The following is an 11,314-nucleotide window of genomic DNA, read 5'->3' as shown; positions in this document are numbered from 1 at the left end:
GGCCGCCTCGGCGGCGGTGAGGACGGCGAGGAAGTGGGGGGGGGGGCAGCGGGCGCTCCTTGCTGAAGAGGGCGATCTTGATGGCGAGGAGGGAGTAGAGGCAGGACAGGCGCGTGATGTGGGCTTCGCGGGTGAGCTTTTCGTGGTCCAATGTAATCCGGGGGTGGAGGGTGCCGTGGCAGAACTCGTGGAAGAGGTGGAGGTAGCGGGTAAAGTAGGCGAGGAGGCGGTGCTGGCGGTGGTGCAGGGCGGCGTAGCGGGCGGCGATCTCGGCGTCGCGGAGATACCAGCTCTCGGCGACGAAGAGGGCCATCGTGTCGAGCAGCGGGGTCAGGATCTGGCGGGCGTGGCCCCAGTCCCGGAAGGCCTGGGCCCCGTGCAGGTAGACGCCGTGGTAGGGTTGGTGGTAGACGAGCTCCGTGTCGAAGTGGAGCGGGTATTTGGTCCCGTAGAAGATGGCGCACATCTGCAGCCCCAGGAACGCGTCCACCACGCATTCCTCCACCGGGTACGGGTTGGGCCCGTCGGGCACGGTGAAGGTCAGCCCTGCGCTGCTGCTCTGGCGGCGCACGTTCATCCCCCGGAGGATGTGCAGCCCGCATTGGAGGTGGAAGGTCGCCCGGCTCGGGTTCTGGTGCAGCAGCTCGCACATCACGAACAGCAGGCAGCACGCCAGTATCACCCGCTGGAAGTGCGGGTCGGCCGACTGTCGTCGCTCGTTGAGCTTGCTGATCGCCCGGCTGGCTTGTTCCACGGCGAACGAGTACCATTGGTTCTGGTCACGGCGCCCCCGTCTCTGCTGCTGGTGCTGGTGCTGGTGCTGGTGCTGCGGTAGGGAAACCTGTCGCTGCCGCCGACCGCCCTCGATTTCATACGCCTGGTTCATGGCGCCCAATGCGATCACCGCGTGGAAGACGGCGGGCTCGTGGTGGCAGAGCTGCAGAATCAGGCGCTGCCAGAGCGGCGAGTCAAAGAAGGCCACCAGATGGGGCACCGAGCGGTGCTGGAAGAACGACAGGCACCGTCGCTCGTCCGAGGTCATCTTCCACGGCAGCGAGATCTGGGCCGCCGGCGCAACGACGCTGCCGACGCGTGCGCGCTCGGGAATCCGGTGCAGATCATACTCGCACTGCCGTCCGGTCCGCGTGCAGTTGTCGCACGCCCCCGGCGTTTCATCGCATTTGACTCGGCGAGCTCTGTTTGATGAGGCTTATCGTTGAGCATGATCTCTACCCGGGGAGCGTGTAGCATAGTGCATGTACTGTACGTACCGGCAGGTTCGGCACCCGTTGCGGGACCGTCGCGAGAATGCTTTCTTACGCGTGGGCCACGGCGAACTTGTCCAGGTCAGGTTCTGCGTTTGAGGTGCTGGTTTCATTGTACGGGACATTTCTGTTGCAGTGTGTTGACGTCCACCCATGGAGAGGAATGTCGTCGAATGGCCTTTGCACGAGGGTGGAGGACAGAGAGGTTGAGACCAAGCGGCGTAAGCTAGCCCCAACAGGATTTGACACCGGTGTTGCATGCAGGTGGGCTTGGGCATTGTAACGCGATGTTGAAGTGGGTTTGGTAGGAAGGTCGCAGGTCATTAATATCCATACTAAGTACTTGGTGCTGACGTTCTATGTGGTAGTTACCCTGCTACTTGATACTAAGGCAGCAAGGCTAGACAATCGGACCAATTGTGTTCGTGACTCGGAGTAATGTGGGTCAAGCGAGGAGTTATCCCTGTGCACCATGATTCCTGGAAATCCTTTCCACCAAGCGAAGATAATTTAAGACTATATTCGTTCACTGGAGGGTCACGTAGAAGCTATGTTTGTAATTCAACCTAGGTTTAATGTAGTCAAGGGCAAACTCCAGTTAACCCTAGGTGAGCGCCGTCCCCGCCCGGACGAACCCTCAACACTACACCTCATGATCACAGATTGGATGGATGCTCTTGGAAAGCAGGACTATATCATTCCCTGCGAGATTGAATTTCTGCTCGCGATTAGGGCGTCAGTCGGTGCAATTCTATCATGTCAACCCCCATTTTCGAGGGAAGCCCTCGGCAGGCATACCTATTATCTTCCGTAGGCTACGAATTTGATTCGCAGTCGGAGCCTCCACAAGGATAGAATGGCAGCAAATTTCCTTGGGAAGGCGAAATATGGTTCTATAGTCGGTTGTCGCAGTGATTCATTATGAAACACCGTAGGAGATGCTGCAGGATGGAATATAGGGGTCCAGGGCAAGTGCCCGTGCATGATTCGTGGCCCAGTCAAGTGGATACCACATAGAAGCTAGGATTCCGATTGGCTACGTCGCCTAGTATAAACAACCGTATAGGTTGGTCCCTTCACACTCACTTAAGCGCGGCGTTTCAATGCTTATCAATCCAACTGCTTAGAAATCCACCCATATAGAGTTATCTAAAGCTTATCATCAGAACAATATGTACAACATTCACGGCAATCGAGTCATCCCGTTGGTCAGCTAGTCCACGCGGCGCACTGCTTCTACCGGAGTCTCCTGTTCCTGTCACTACTTGGACTCGATACGCAGCAAAAGGACTACATCAACTGCTAACGCAGCGGTTCGCTCTGAGGTATATAAGTATTCTTCTTCTCCCATTCTCCCTTCTCCATGAGCTATCAGCCCAGTCACCAGACTCAATCGCATCCAGATACATTCTCAACAAACCTCCATATCCAAAACCACCCACCCATAATGACAACCACCGTCCTGATCACCGGCGCCAACCGCGGCCTCGGCCAGGGCCTGCTCAAGCTCTTCCTCCAGAAACCCAACCACGTTCGTCCTCGCCCATTCACCCACTTGATCCCCACCCCTTTCCAACACCACCACACTCACACCCAAACCAGACAATCATCGCAGCAGTCCGCAACCCCGACCACCCGACCGCCCAAGCCCTCCCCACCCTCCCGCGGGACCCAACCACCCACCTCATCATAACCCCCTACGACGCCAGCCTCGGCTCCTCCGCCCAAACCGCCGTCCAGAACCTCACGCGCACACACGGGATCACCCACCTCGACATCGTAGTCGCCAACGCAGGCATCGCCAAATCCTACCCGCTCGTCAAGGACGTCCAGCTCCCCGAAATCCGCGAGCATGTCGAGACCAACGTCCTGGGCGTGGTGGCGCTCTACCAGGCGACGCGGGACTTGCTGGAGAAGTCCACGTCCACATCCACGTCCAAGCCGGTGTTTGCGATCATGGGGTCTGGGGCTGGGGCTTTGGGGTACGTTACTCTTTTTTCTCGTGCAGAGGGCTAGGATGTTGCATTGACTGACCGTGGTGTAGCCGTCAGCCGCCCGTCCCCAGCGCGGTGTACGGCGCCTCCAAGGCGATGGTGAACTGGTACGGGGTGCGCATCAACGCCGAGGACGCGTGGCTCAACGCCTTCGTGCTGGATCCTGGCTGGGTGCAGACGGATATGGGCAATGCGGCGGCGCAGGGGTGGGGGATGGAGGCCGCGCCGACGAGCGTTGAGGAGTCGGTGGGGGGGATGGTTGAGGTTCTGACCACTGGGACGAAGGAGCAGGTGGGTGGGAAGGTGGTGCTGTATACTGGCGAGGTGCAGGAGTGGTAGTTTTGGTTTAACTGGTTGGAAGGGTCGCGTGGCATGTTAGGGCTTTGTTTCTTCTTTCTGTGTGTTTTTGTATTTCTGGGGGGTTCAGGATGGTGGGGTCGAGCGTGGTTACGCTGAGTGGGTAGGGAATTGTTTTCTCAATGCATCAGCTTGGGGAATAGACATTGCCTGCAAGACGGACACTAACACAAGCAAGAAAAGGTAGGACGATATTTGCCCGGTCGGAGACTTTAAGCACACGTTCCAAGTCAGGCGGGGGATTTAGTAAGTGACTGAGCTAGAGCTGACCCGAAACCATAGTTTCAATGTAAGCCCTAAAAGACCCAACGCCGCGATGGGCTGCCGTAGCGCGGCACTACTGAATGGCCCTGTCTGTCGCGCGTCGGTCGGCAAATTTCCTGTTGTATAACTGGCGTTGTTGTTTCCGCCTGGATGAGCTCGAGCTTAAAGTCAATGGGGCTGTGCTTAATCAACTCTGTAGTCTGTGGCATACACGATGTAAGTCTGTCCCTTAGTATCGTCCGGCGCCTTAATGGAGGCCGTCAACTGACTCAGGCTATCCAGCACGTCTTTGCGCGTCTCCTTGTCGCCGGATTCGACCAGCTTGCGGACTTCTTGGGCCAAGGCTTCTATGTTGGATCTGGTCGAGGGACTATTGTGCGATAGGCTTTGGGAAAGAATCATGAAACAAACGACAACGAAGACAACAGGGCGAAGGCAGCTTTTGAACGGACAAACGGATACTCCGGCTAAGTTCTGACATCAGGCTGGAGCTGAAGTTGAAGCTGAAGTTGAAGCTGAACCTGGCTGAATCTGACCGAAGCTCAAGCTAAAGTCTGACCAGCGATGCTGGAATCCATGATAGCGGCCAAACAAGTTGCCGCGAGTTCTCCGAACTCCACCGAGGGTCTGTATTAGTGCTGCCTCCGCTTCGCCTTCCGCCCACAGCGTGCCGTGAGACCTGCGATAAGCACATGCACTGGCACTGGCTGCGCCTGCGGAGAGACCCGAAAGACTCGAACTAAACCGGAAGAAGTACTTCGAGATGCCATGCTAAATGAAGCTGACCGTTGAGAATTCAACCTCTACAACAGATTCCCGGCTGGAAGGACATCTACCGCGAGGACCCCTTTCACCCGCAGCACAAACATATCACTAACCCACCCCACCCCTAATACCCCCTCTGGCAACCCTAATCCCCTACCCTAAGCTTTTTAAGCCCACACCCCCAAAATCCTCTCCATGAATTCAGTCTCCCCCGGATTCTCCTGCCGCCACGCGTGGACAAACACCTGCCGTCCATAGTACGACAGCCGCCCATTGATGGCCCGCACCTCGTCCGGCCGGGCCAGGATGTACCGGACCACCCGCTCATACAGCAGGTTGAACCACGGGTGGTGGACCCCGTACCGGACGCACCGCACGAAGTAGAAGTGGTAGCAGGCGACGCCCGCCGCGACCTCGGCCTGGAACGGCGTGGGCGGCTCGTGCTGCTGCCCCTCACAGTGGCATTTGACCAGGACCAGCTGCTGTTGCCGGGGGCGAGGCCTTGAGTCGGGCGCGGTGATGAAAAAGAGCTCGAGTTCGGCGGGCCGTTGGGGGAGGATGCGGGGGGTGCGGAGTCTGTTGGGATGAGCGGTTGGAGGATGGTCGGTTAGCTCTTGCAGTTTTTATGGACAATGGAATTTTTCTTTACTGGGGAAAAACCTACCTGTCTGAATCCTCCAAACCCTTCAGGAACCGATCCCGCCCGCATTCGATCCACAGCTCAAGTGAGGTGAAGCCGTAGCCGAGTCGGAATATGATTCGGTTCGAGACGAGAGTGTCGGCGATGCTGTCGATGGCTTCGTCGAGCTCCTTGGCCCAGGCCCCGGTGGCTTGCTGGTGGAGCTGGGGCACTTCCCATGGCTCATACTTCATAGTGCGTGTGTATTTTCTTAGAGGAGGTATAGCTCGGGCTAGCTTGGGGGATTGCGGAAGCAGAAAGATAGCGTCTTACGGAAAGGGCATCTGGCAGCATCAGAGTCATGGGGATCCGTGAGGTCGACCTGTTTCTAAAATAACTGCTCCTGCTGGGAGCTTCGTGGATTGTCGTGCCTCCGAAGAAATTGTTACCTCATGCCTCATACAAACGACTGCTCACATTGCAGAGGGTGATTACGTCTGCTACAAACACCACAACACCCCCCTATCCGTGCCATCCGACTCGATCGACAGCGCCGTTTGTTCATCGGGAGGTCGCATACTCCCGTGACTTGACACGGACTGTGGGAACCGACTGGTTCGGCAGCGTATATGGACTCAGGCAAGTAGCCACGTCACCCTTGACTCATTTTGGTGTCTCAGGCTACGTGTGTTGTCTCAACATGGTTGATCCTTGGAGAAGGTGAGGAGGCGAGAAAGGTGAAGAGATTGTAGGGTGCGTTAGTGTCACATGACCCTGTTTGGCCCTGTCACTGGCCTAGATATTCAGATTTGAACGGATGATCAGACTCCCGAATGTTGATCTGGGGTTATTTCACTTGTATTGAACAAGCTCGAGTGGAAGACCGGCTCTCTCTTTTGTAGGAGAGGGCAGTTTTCAGAATCTGAATAATGCTATCGTGGATTGTTGACGGCTGAGAGCCGGTTGTAAGCCAGTCCAAAAAAGAGTTCGGCTTTTGTGCTCTAACTCTCTCAGCCCTGTACAGGTCCGAGACGCTTGGTACGTATAGTCACATGGGTGACAACGTGCGGTACACGCCATGCCTCGCTCTGTCAGTCAGTCCCGTGATTACGTGACCCGCCCTCCCATCCATGCTGGATCGGTCCATAGCGGAAATAGGCTTGGCGCAGACGTCGTCGAATTCGGGAGGCGGAGATGATCGCACCGACAACCGGAAAGTGTAAAATCGATAGTATCGACAAAGGTCGATGCAATATCTATAGTCACAGATGCACCACTATACCAGTGACATCTGTCCAACAAAGTATTATACAAAATCATGCAGGTATATGCAACACGGAAACTCAAAATATACAACGCCCGTTCGCTCAGGCATTATTCGCACAGGAGAAACTCGAGCTATTGGCGTCTTCGTGTAACGAGCGTCCCGAGACGTACAGTCCAAGACCACACTGGCACAGACTGTTAGAAGATCACCTTGGAGAAGAAGTCAAGCAGCACTTACCACGCAAGCGGCGATACCCACGATCAACGCATTGAGAATGGTCAACGCGATCTTTCTCGGGGAGGAGAATAGTCGGTCTTTGTTGAGGTACAGCCAGAACATGCCGCTGAAACCAACTATGGGTTGGTTAGTATTGGTGTTGTGGGGTGAGGGTGGAGTAGGTATGCTTACAAGTAAACCAACTGGCGAAAAGAGAGGCCTGGAAATATCAGTGAGCGAGGAACCTGTCGACCTTAAAAAGGTATGAACCTACAATCAAACTCAGGAGATCGTTGAAGACAGGAATGGCCTCGGCGATAATCCATGCCACGATCCACAGGACCAGCATAAGGACCACCCAGGAGCCGGTGGCCACGAGATCGCGACTGTGCATGCGGTCGCTGTTGCGGAAAATCCGCACGTACACGAATTTGCAGGCGACGTGGCCGTTGACGACTCCACCGATGATGATCTAGAGTACGTTAGCTTCAGCTCAAGAGTCTTAGAAGAGCGATTGCGACTCACCGTCGGCAGAGCAATGCCGTAGGCGATCTTAGCAATCATCGGGCCGGCTGAGCCGAGCGCCGGAGAGGTCACGTTGGGTCCGGCAAAGACGTAGATCACCACGGCGGTGACGATGTAGAGAACCGTGTCGATGCCCTGCAGCAGACACAGCGATTTAGGATAATCGCGCGGATCCTTGAGTTCGGACATGAAACCGAAGAAAGCCACATGGCCCGCTGTGGAGATGTAAGCGAAAGTCTTCATGAGAGTAGTGTCAAGACATACAGAAAGAGAAGACGATGTTGCACACGGCCAGGAAAGCCTTGTACAGACTGGTGTCCACGGTGACTTCGAGCGCACCCTTGTAGGGGCGCTGGATACCAACAGCGATCATGACGATCATAACAGCCGAGAAGACGCTGATGAATGCTGTCCAAATGTCAGAGCATGACAATCAATATGATAGTTGAACACTTACAAGCCACCGACAGGTAGGACACATTGGCTGAGGTTCGGGGCAGAGCCAAGAAGAAAGAGATGACCACGCCGACAACACCGAACACGATCGTGCACGTGCCGTGCTCGGTGATCGTGTTCATGGCCACGGTGAAGGTCAAGATATGGCTGGCCATGATGAAGACAACGAGGAGCAGTTGGCCGGTGCCGAAGAACTCACGGCCGAAACTGCCGAAAAGAACCTCGCCGGCATCGGCCATGTTTTGGATGTGCGGGTAGGCCCATCTGAACTGACCGATGGTATAGCCGGTGTAGGTGGCCAAGAGACCCAGTCCCAGCAGAAGGATGATAGCGCTAGAATGGTCAGTCTGTTGTTCAGAACATTACAAAGCAATGATACATACGGGACGAGACCCAAGACACCGACGACGGCGGGTAGCGACAGGATGCCTAAGGACACGGTTTCGGCCACCATGACTATCAAATTAGTATCTAGCGGATCATCGTGGCAGTAAGCGCGACTCACGGAAACCACATTGCCTGGGAGCAGCCAGTCAGCTGGATTACACTGGAATTGGAACAACAGAAGAGACAATGGCGAACATACCACCAGCTGAGGACCTTGTACTTGACCTCGGCATACTCCTCATCACCAAAGGTGTCCTGATAGATGGGACTGCCCTTGCAATCCTCCTGCTTCTCCTCTTTGTCGTGCAGGGCGACATCATACTGGGGCGCATGATCCAATTCAGCAGCGCCATGGCCGTCCACGGCCATGCTCATGGGTTGCGACATCCTAGTATGATGGACGAAGGGGGAGGGGGGAGGGGGAAGGGAGGTGAGGGGAGCAAGTCTCAACTCTCTCCTCTCTTCAAAGTTCAAGCTCTCCGACACAGCCGAGGTGAGGAGGAATTAAGGATGAAAGAAAAACCGGAAGAACTGGGGAAGTGTGCAGAATTTTTCCGAAAGCGGCAAGGCGGGATCGTTCGAGAGAGGATTGAATCCACCGAACTCCCCGAACACGCGAAGAAGAAGTAAGGTAGCTGGCAGCTACTAGCTTTTCCCAGCCAGGCGAATTGAAGTGAGGGAATGGAGAGATAAACAAAACAAAAAGGCGTGCTTGGAGGAAAGTGGCAGTTGTGGCCTTCTGAGTCACTGGCGTTCGCCCACCCTCAATATTGCCTCATGGGCATTCAATCTCTGCTGGCCCGGCCAGGTTACATCTAGAATTCCCTCCTGGCCAATCGTGGTCTTTCATTACCTAATGTCCACCCCGCCCTGGTGGATGCTCTCCGCTCGCGGCTGTGGCTTCTCCGCCAATGAGAGTGGGCGGCGGGAAACTTGCGGGGGCTTTCCCGCTCGGCGAGCTTAAAATTTCTGCTCCCGAAGAGGCAAGGTCTTCCGACCGTTCTTAGTCAGCAGCTTCCGCGCCAAGAGCCACGCCCCCTCCTCGCTTATCATCATCTTGCCTCTTTCGGGGCGCAACCACGATCTGCTCCTTCTGTCACTGGTGATGATCGGCAGCTGAGGGGCACATCTGACACCCTGCGCCAACCTTGGAATTGCATATCCGGTTCCTGACCCGGTATTTTGGCGGGCTGCCACCCATGATTTGCTGATGACGAGAGGGGTTCGTCTCAGGTCGGCTTGGTGTGCCAGCTTCGTCGCTTGTTTCAGGGCTCAATCGCTTCAGGGTCCTTACTTGAGTATCACCCTCGGCTATTGTGATGTTTAGACCCCTTTCACATCACCCAATAGGCAAAGTGGCATGGCACACTGGCACACTGTACAAAATAGTTGGGTACGATCACCCAAAATCATCCTTGCGACCGGGTCTCCTCAGGTTTGACCTCAATTTATTATCAAATTAGTCCTTTCCAAGCTCAAATCTACTCTGGATTGGAAGACCTAAATGGTCCCGGGGGTGTGCAATCTTCAAAGCTCAAGGATGCGGTAGTCGAGACTCGATCTCTCAATGTCATCAATGGTATTCATGAAACGTTTTTGCGAGATGACGATGTCAAATCATGCACTACATTTGCCCTATCCCCACACATGACACAAAATTGACACGATGGACCAGCCATTGATGGTCACCCAAAGAAGATAACCAAAATAGATCACCGGGGAAAAATACTAAGCACAGGAGATCTCACTGCAACGAGATAGCCCTCGCCTTGGGCCCCTTGCACTCATACGTCGCCAGAAGCGTGTGTCCATCTAGGGCGAACACACCGGGCCAGTGGCTCGAATCAGCACAGATCGATGTTGAGGTCTGATCCCAACGGATCTCGCCTCCCCGCGGGGGCGGCGCAAACACCGCCTTGATCGACGCATTCTTGACCCAGTCCACCTGGTCGTGGTCCTCATCGGTCATGAACACGACCGCCAGTGACCCATCCGCAAAGGAGGCGATCTGCGGCGCGCCGGCGTTATGCCTGTGCCCGTCATGGGGCGAATACACGACATGTCGACGGCCCCAGCTCTCCCCATCGTCGTCCGAGATAAGGGCCTCGATCTGCATGGGCCCCTTGGTGTTGGTCTCGAACACCATGACCAGGACCTCCTTTCCGAGGTCGGCATCGAAGGTCCGCGCGATGCCGTTCATTCCATCACGTCGGTGGTCATCCTTCCCATGCAGGCACCGGGGCTCCGACCAGGTGCGGCCCTGGTCGGTCGACGTCACCAGCATCGTGCACTGGTTGTTCGGGGCAAACTCCTGCGAGTAGGTGAGCTGCACCTCGCCCCCGCTGCCCATGCGCATGAACGGCTCCCAGATACCCAACCCGTCGTCACCGGACTTCTCGGCCGCCTGCGAGGCGAACTGCCAGGTGCGGCCGCCGTCATGGGAGCGGCAGACGGTGATGCGGAAGTGGGTGACACGGCCGGAAGAGTCGTGGTCGTGGTTTCGGAATGCCCCTAGCACAACAGAGGGGGCCACCTCCAAGAGGAAGAGGTTGTCTGTGTCCCCCGTACCGCGGGTGACTTCGCCGATGTCCTCGAATTTGTGGCCGTCAGTACTGCGGGCGACAACGAGTACGCGTGCGCCGTCTCCAGGGAAGCGGGTGAAGGAGGAGAGGAGGGAGCCGTCTGAGAGGCGGGCTAGACGGGGGTAGGTGCCCCCGTTGCCATTGGAGAGAGCGCGCTGGTCGTGGTGGACGTGGCGGTTGGGGCGGGGGTGGCTGTGGCCGTGGTCTTGACCTGGGTAGCCCATTGGCTGCTGCTGCTGCTGGCCATATTGTTGTTGGTTGTATTGGTGTTGCTGCTGGTTATATTGGCCGTATTGCTGCTGATTGTACTGCTGCTGGTTGTACTGGCCGTATTGCTGCTGGTCATACTGCTGCTGACCGGGGTATTGCTGCTGCGGAGGGTAATACTGCTGCTGCGGAGGGTAATACTGTTGCTGCTGCGGGGGTTGCTGCTGTTGGTCGTATTTGTCATGATGGTCGTGAAGACCCAGCTTGTTGAGAATCTTGTGGCCGAAGTCAGGCATGGTGAATGAAATTTGTGCGATGTAGATAAAGAACGATTGGAACCCAGATAGTAGTGATGGTGAAGAGTCAATTGCGATGTTTGTTGGGGTATTCAGGGTTTCTCGCGGGATTGC

At 55.9% G+C, this 11,314-nt stretch overlaps 5 protein-coding genes across 5 annotated transcripts in view; 1 reads left to right on the top strand and 4 right to left on the bottom strand.

The window, feature by feature from the left end:
• The window catches only part of BO95DRAFT_361207 (Zn(II)2Cys6 transcription factor), a gene marked incomplete at both ends in the record, with an annotated part of 1,844 nt that extends 649 nt beyond the window's left edge, over positions 1-1,195 (bottom strand). Inside the window, 2 exons of the mRNA XM_025582509.1 lie at positions 25-775; positions 842-1,195. Coding sequence (XP_025443102.1) covers positions 25-775; positions 842-1,195 — 1,105 coding nt within the window. The remainder of the gene's footprint in view (positions 1-24; positions 776-841) is intronic.
• A 1,452-nt stretch (positions 1,196-2,647) lies between these two features.
• Positions 2,648-3,598, top strand: BO95DRAFT_472994 (putative NADPH-dependent 1-acyl dihydroxyacetone phosphate reductase; the record flags this gene model as incomplete). The annotated part of the gene is made up of 3 exons (XM_025589695.1): positions 2,648-2,796; positions 2,868-3,247; positions 3,310-3,598. Exons 1-3 carry the CDS (start codon positions 2,713-2,715, stop codon positions 3,596-3,598), a joined length of 753 nt encoding a protein of 250 aa, XP_025443101.1. The 5' UTR covers positions 2,648-2,712.
• A 465-nt stretch (positions 3,599-4,063) lies between these two features.
• Positions 4,064-5,518, bottom strand: BO95DRAFT_462952 (uncharacterized protein; the record flags this gene model as incomplete). Its single annotated transcript, XM_025588951.1, has 3 exons — positions 4,064-4,250; positions 4,823-5,221; positions 5,310-5,518. The coding sequence occupies 3 exons, from the start codon at positions 5,516-5,518 to the stop codon at positions 4,064-4,066; spliced, it is 795 nt and encodes a 264-aa protein (XP_025443100.1).
• Positions 5,519-6,319: 801 nt separating this feature from the next.
• Positions 6,320-8,941, bottom strand: BO95DRAFT_387633 (amino acid transporter). Its single transcript, XM_025583532.1, has 10 exons — positions 8,315-8,941; positions 8,234-8,247; positions 8,112-8,184; positions 7,730-8,061; positions 7,537-7,680; positions 7,273-7,487; positions 7,022-7,219; positions 6,940-6,967; positions 6,769-6,884; positions 6,320-6,715 (listed from the first exon to the last, which is right to left on the bottom strand). The coding sequence occupies exons 1-10, from the start codon at positions 8,500-8,502 to the stop codon at positions 6,632-6,634; spliced, it is 1,392 nt and encodes a 463-aa protein (XP_025443099.1). The 5' UTR covers positions 8,503-8,941; the 3' UTR covers positions 6,320-6,631.
• Positions 8,942-9,859: 918 nt separating this feature from the next.
• BO95DRAFT_360980 (sialidase family protein) lies at positions 9,860-11,200 on the bottom strand (the record flags this gene model as incomplete). The annotated part of the gene is made up of 2 exons (XM_025582499.1): positions 9,860-10,889; positions 11,085-11,200. 2 exons carry the CDS (start codon positions 11,198-11,200, stop codon positions 9,860-9,862), a joined length of 1,146 nt encoding a protein of 381 aa, XP_025443098.1.
• Positions 11,201-11,314: the final 114 nt, after the last annotated feature.

Source organism: Aspergillus brunneoviolaceus, assembly GCF_003184695.1.
Source record: "Aspergillus brunneoviolaceus CBS 621.78 unplaced genomic scaffold BO95scaffold_27, whole genome shotgun sequence".
NCBI lineage: Eukaryota > Fungi > Ascomycota > Eurotiomycetes > Eurotiales > Aspergillaceae > Aspergillus > Aspergillus brunneoviolaceus.
This window is presented reverse-complemented; position numbering and strand designations above follow the sequence as displayed.

Coding starts and splice junctions, on each gene's coding strand:
- BO95DRAFT_387633 (XM_025583532.1), bottom strand. CDS start 8,502: ATGTCGCAACCCATGAGCATGGCCGTGGACGGCCATGGCGCTGCTGAA. Junction 6,968..7,021: donor ACGATCTCCTGAGTTTGATT/GTAGGTTCATAC, acceptor TGATATTTCCAG/GCCTCTCTTTTCGCCAGTTG. Junction 6,716..6,768: donor TGGGTATCGCCGCTTGCGTG/GTAAGTGCTGCT, acceptor AGTCTGTGCCAG/TGTGGTCTTGGACTGTACGT.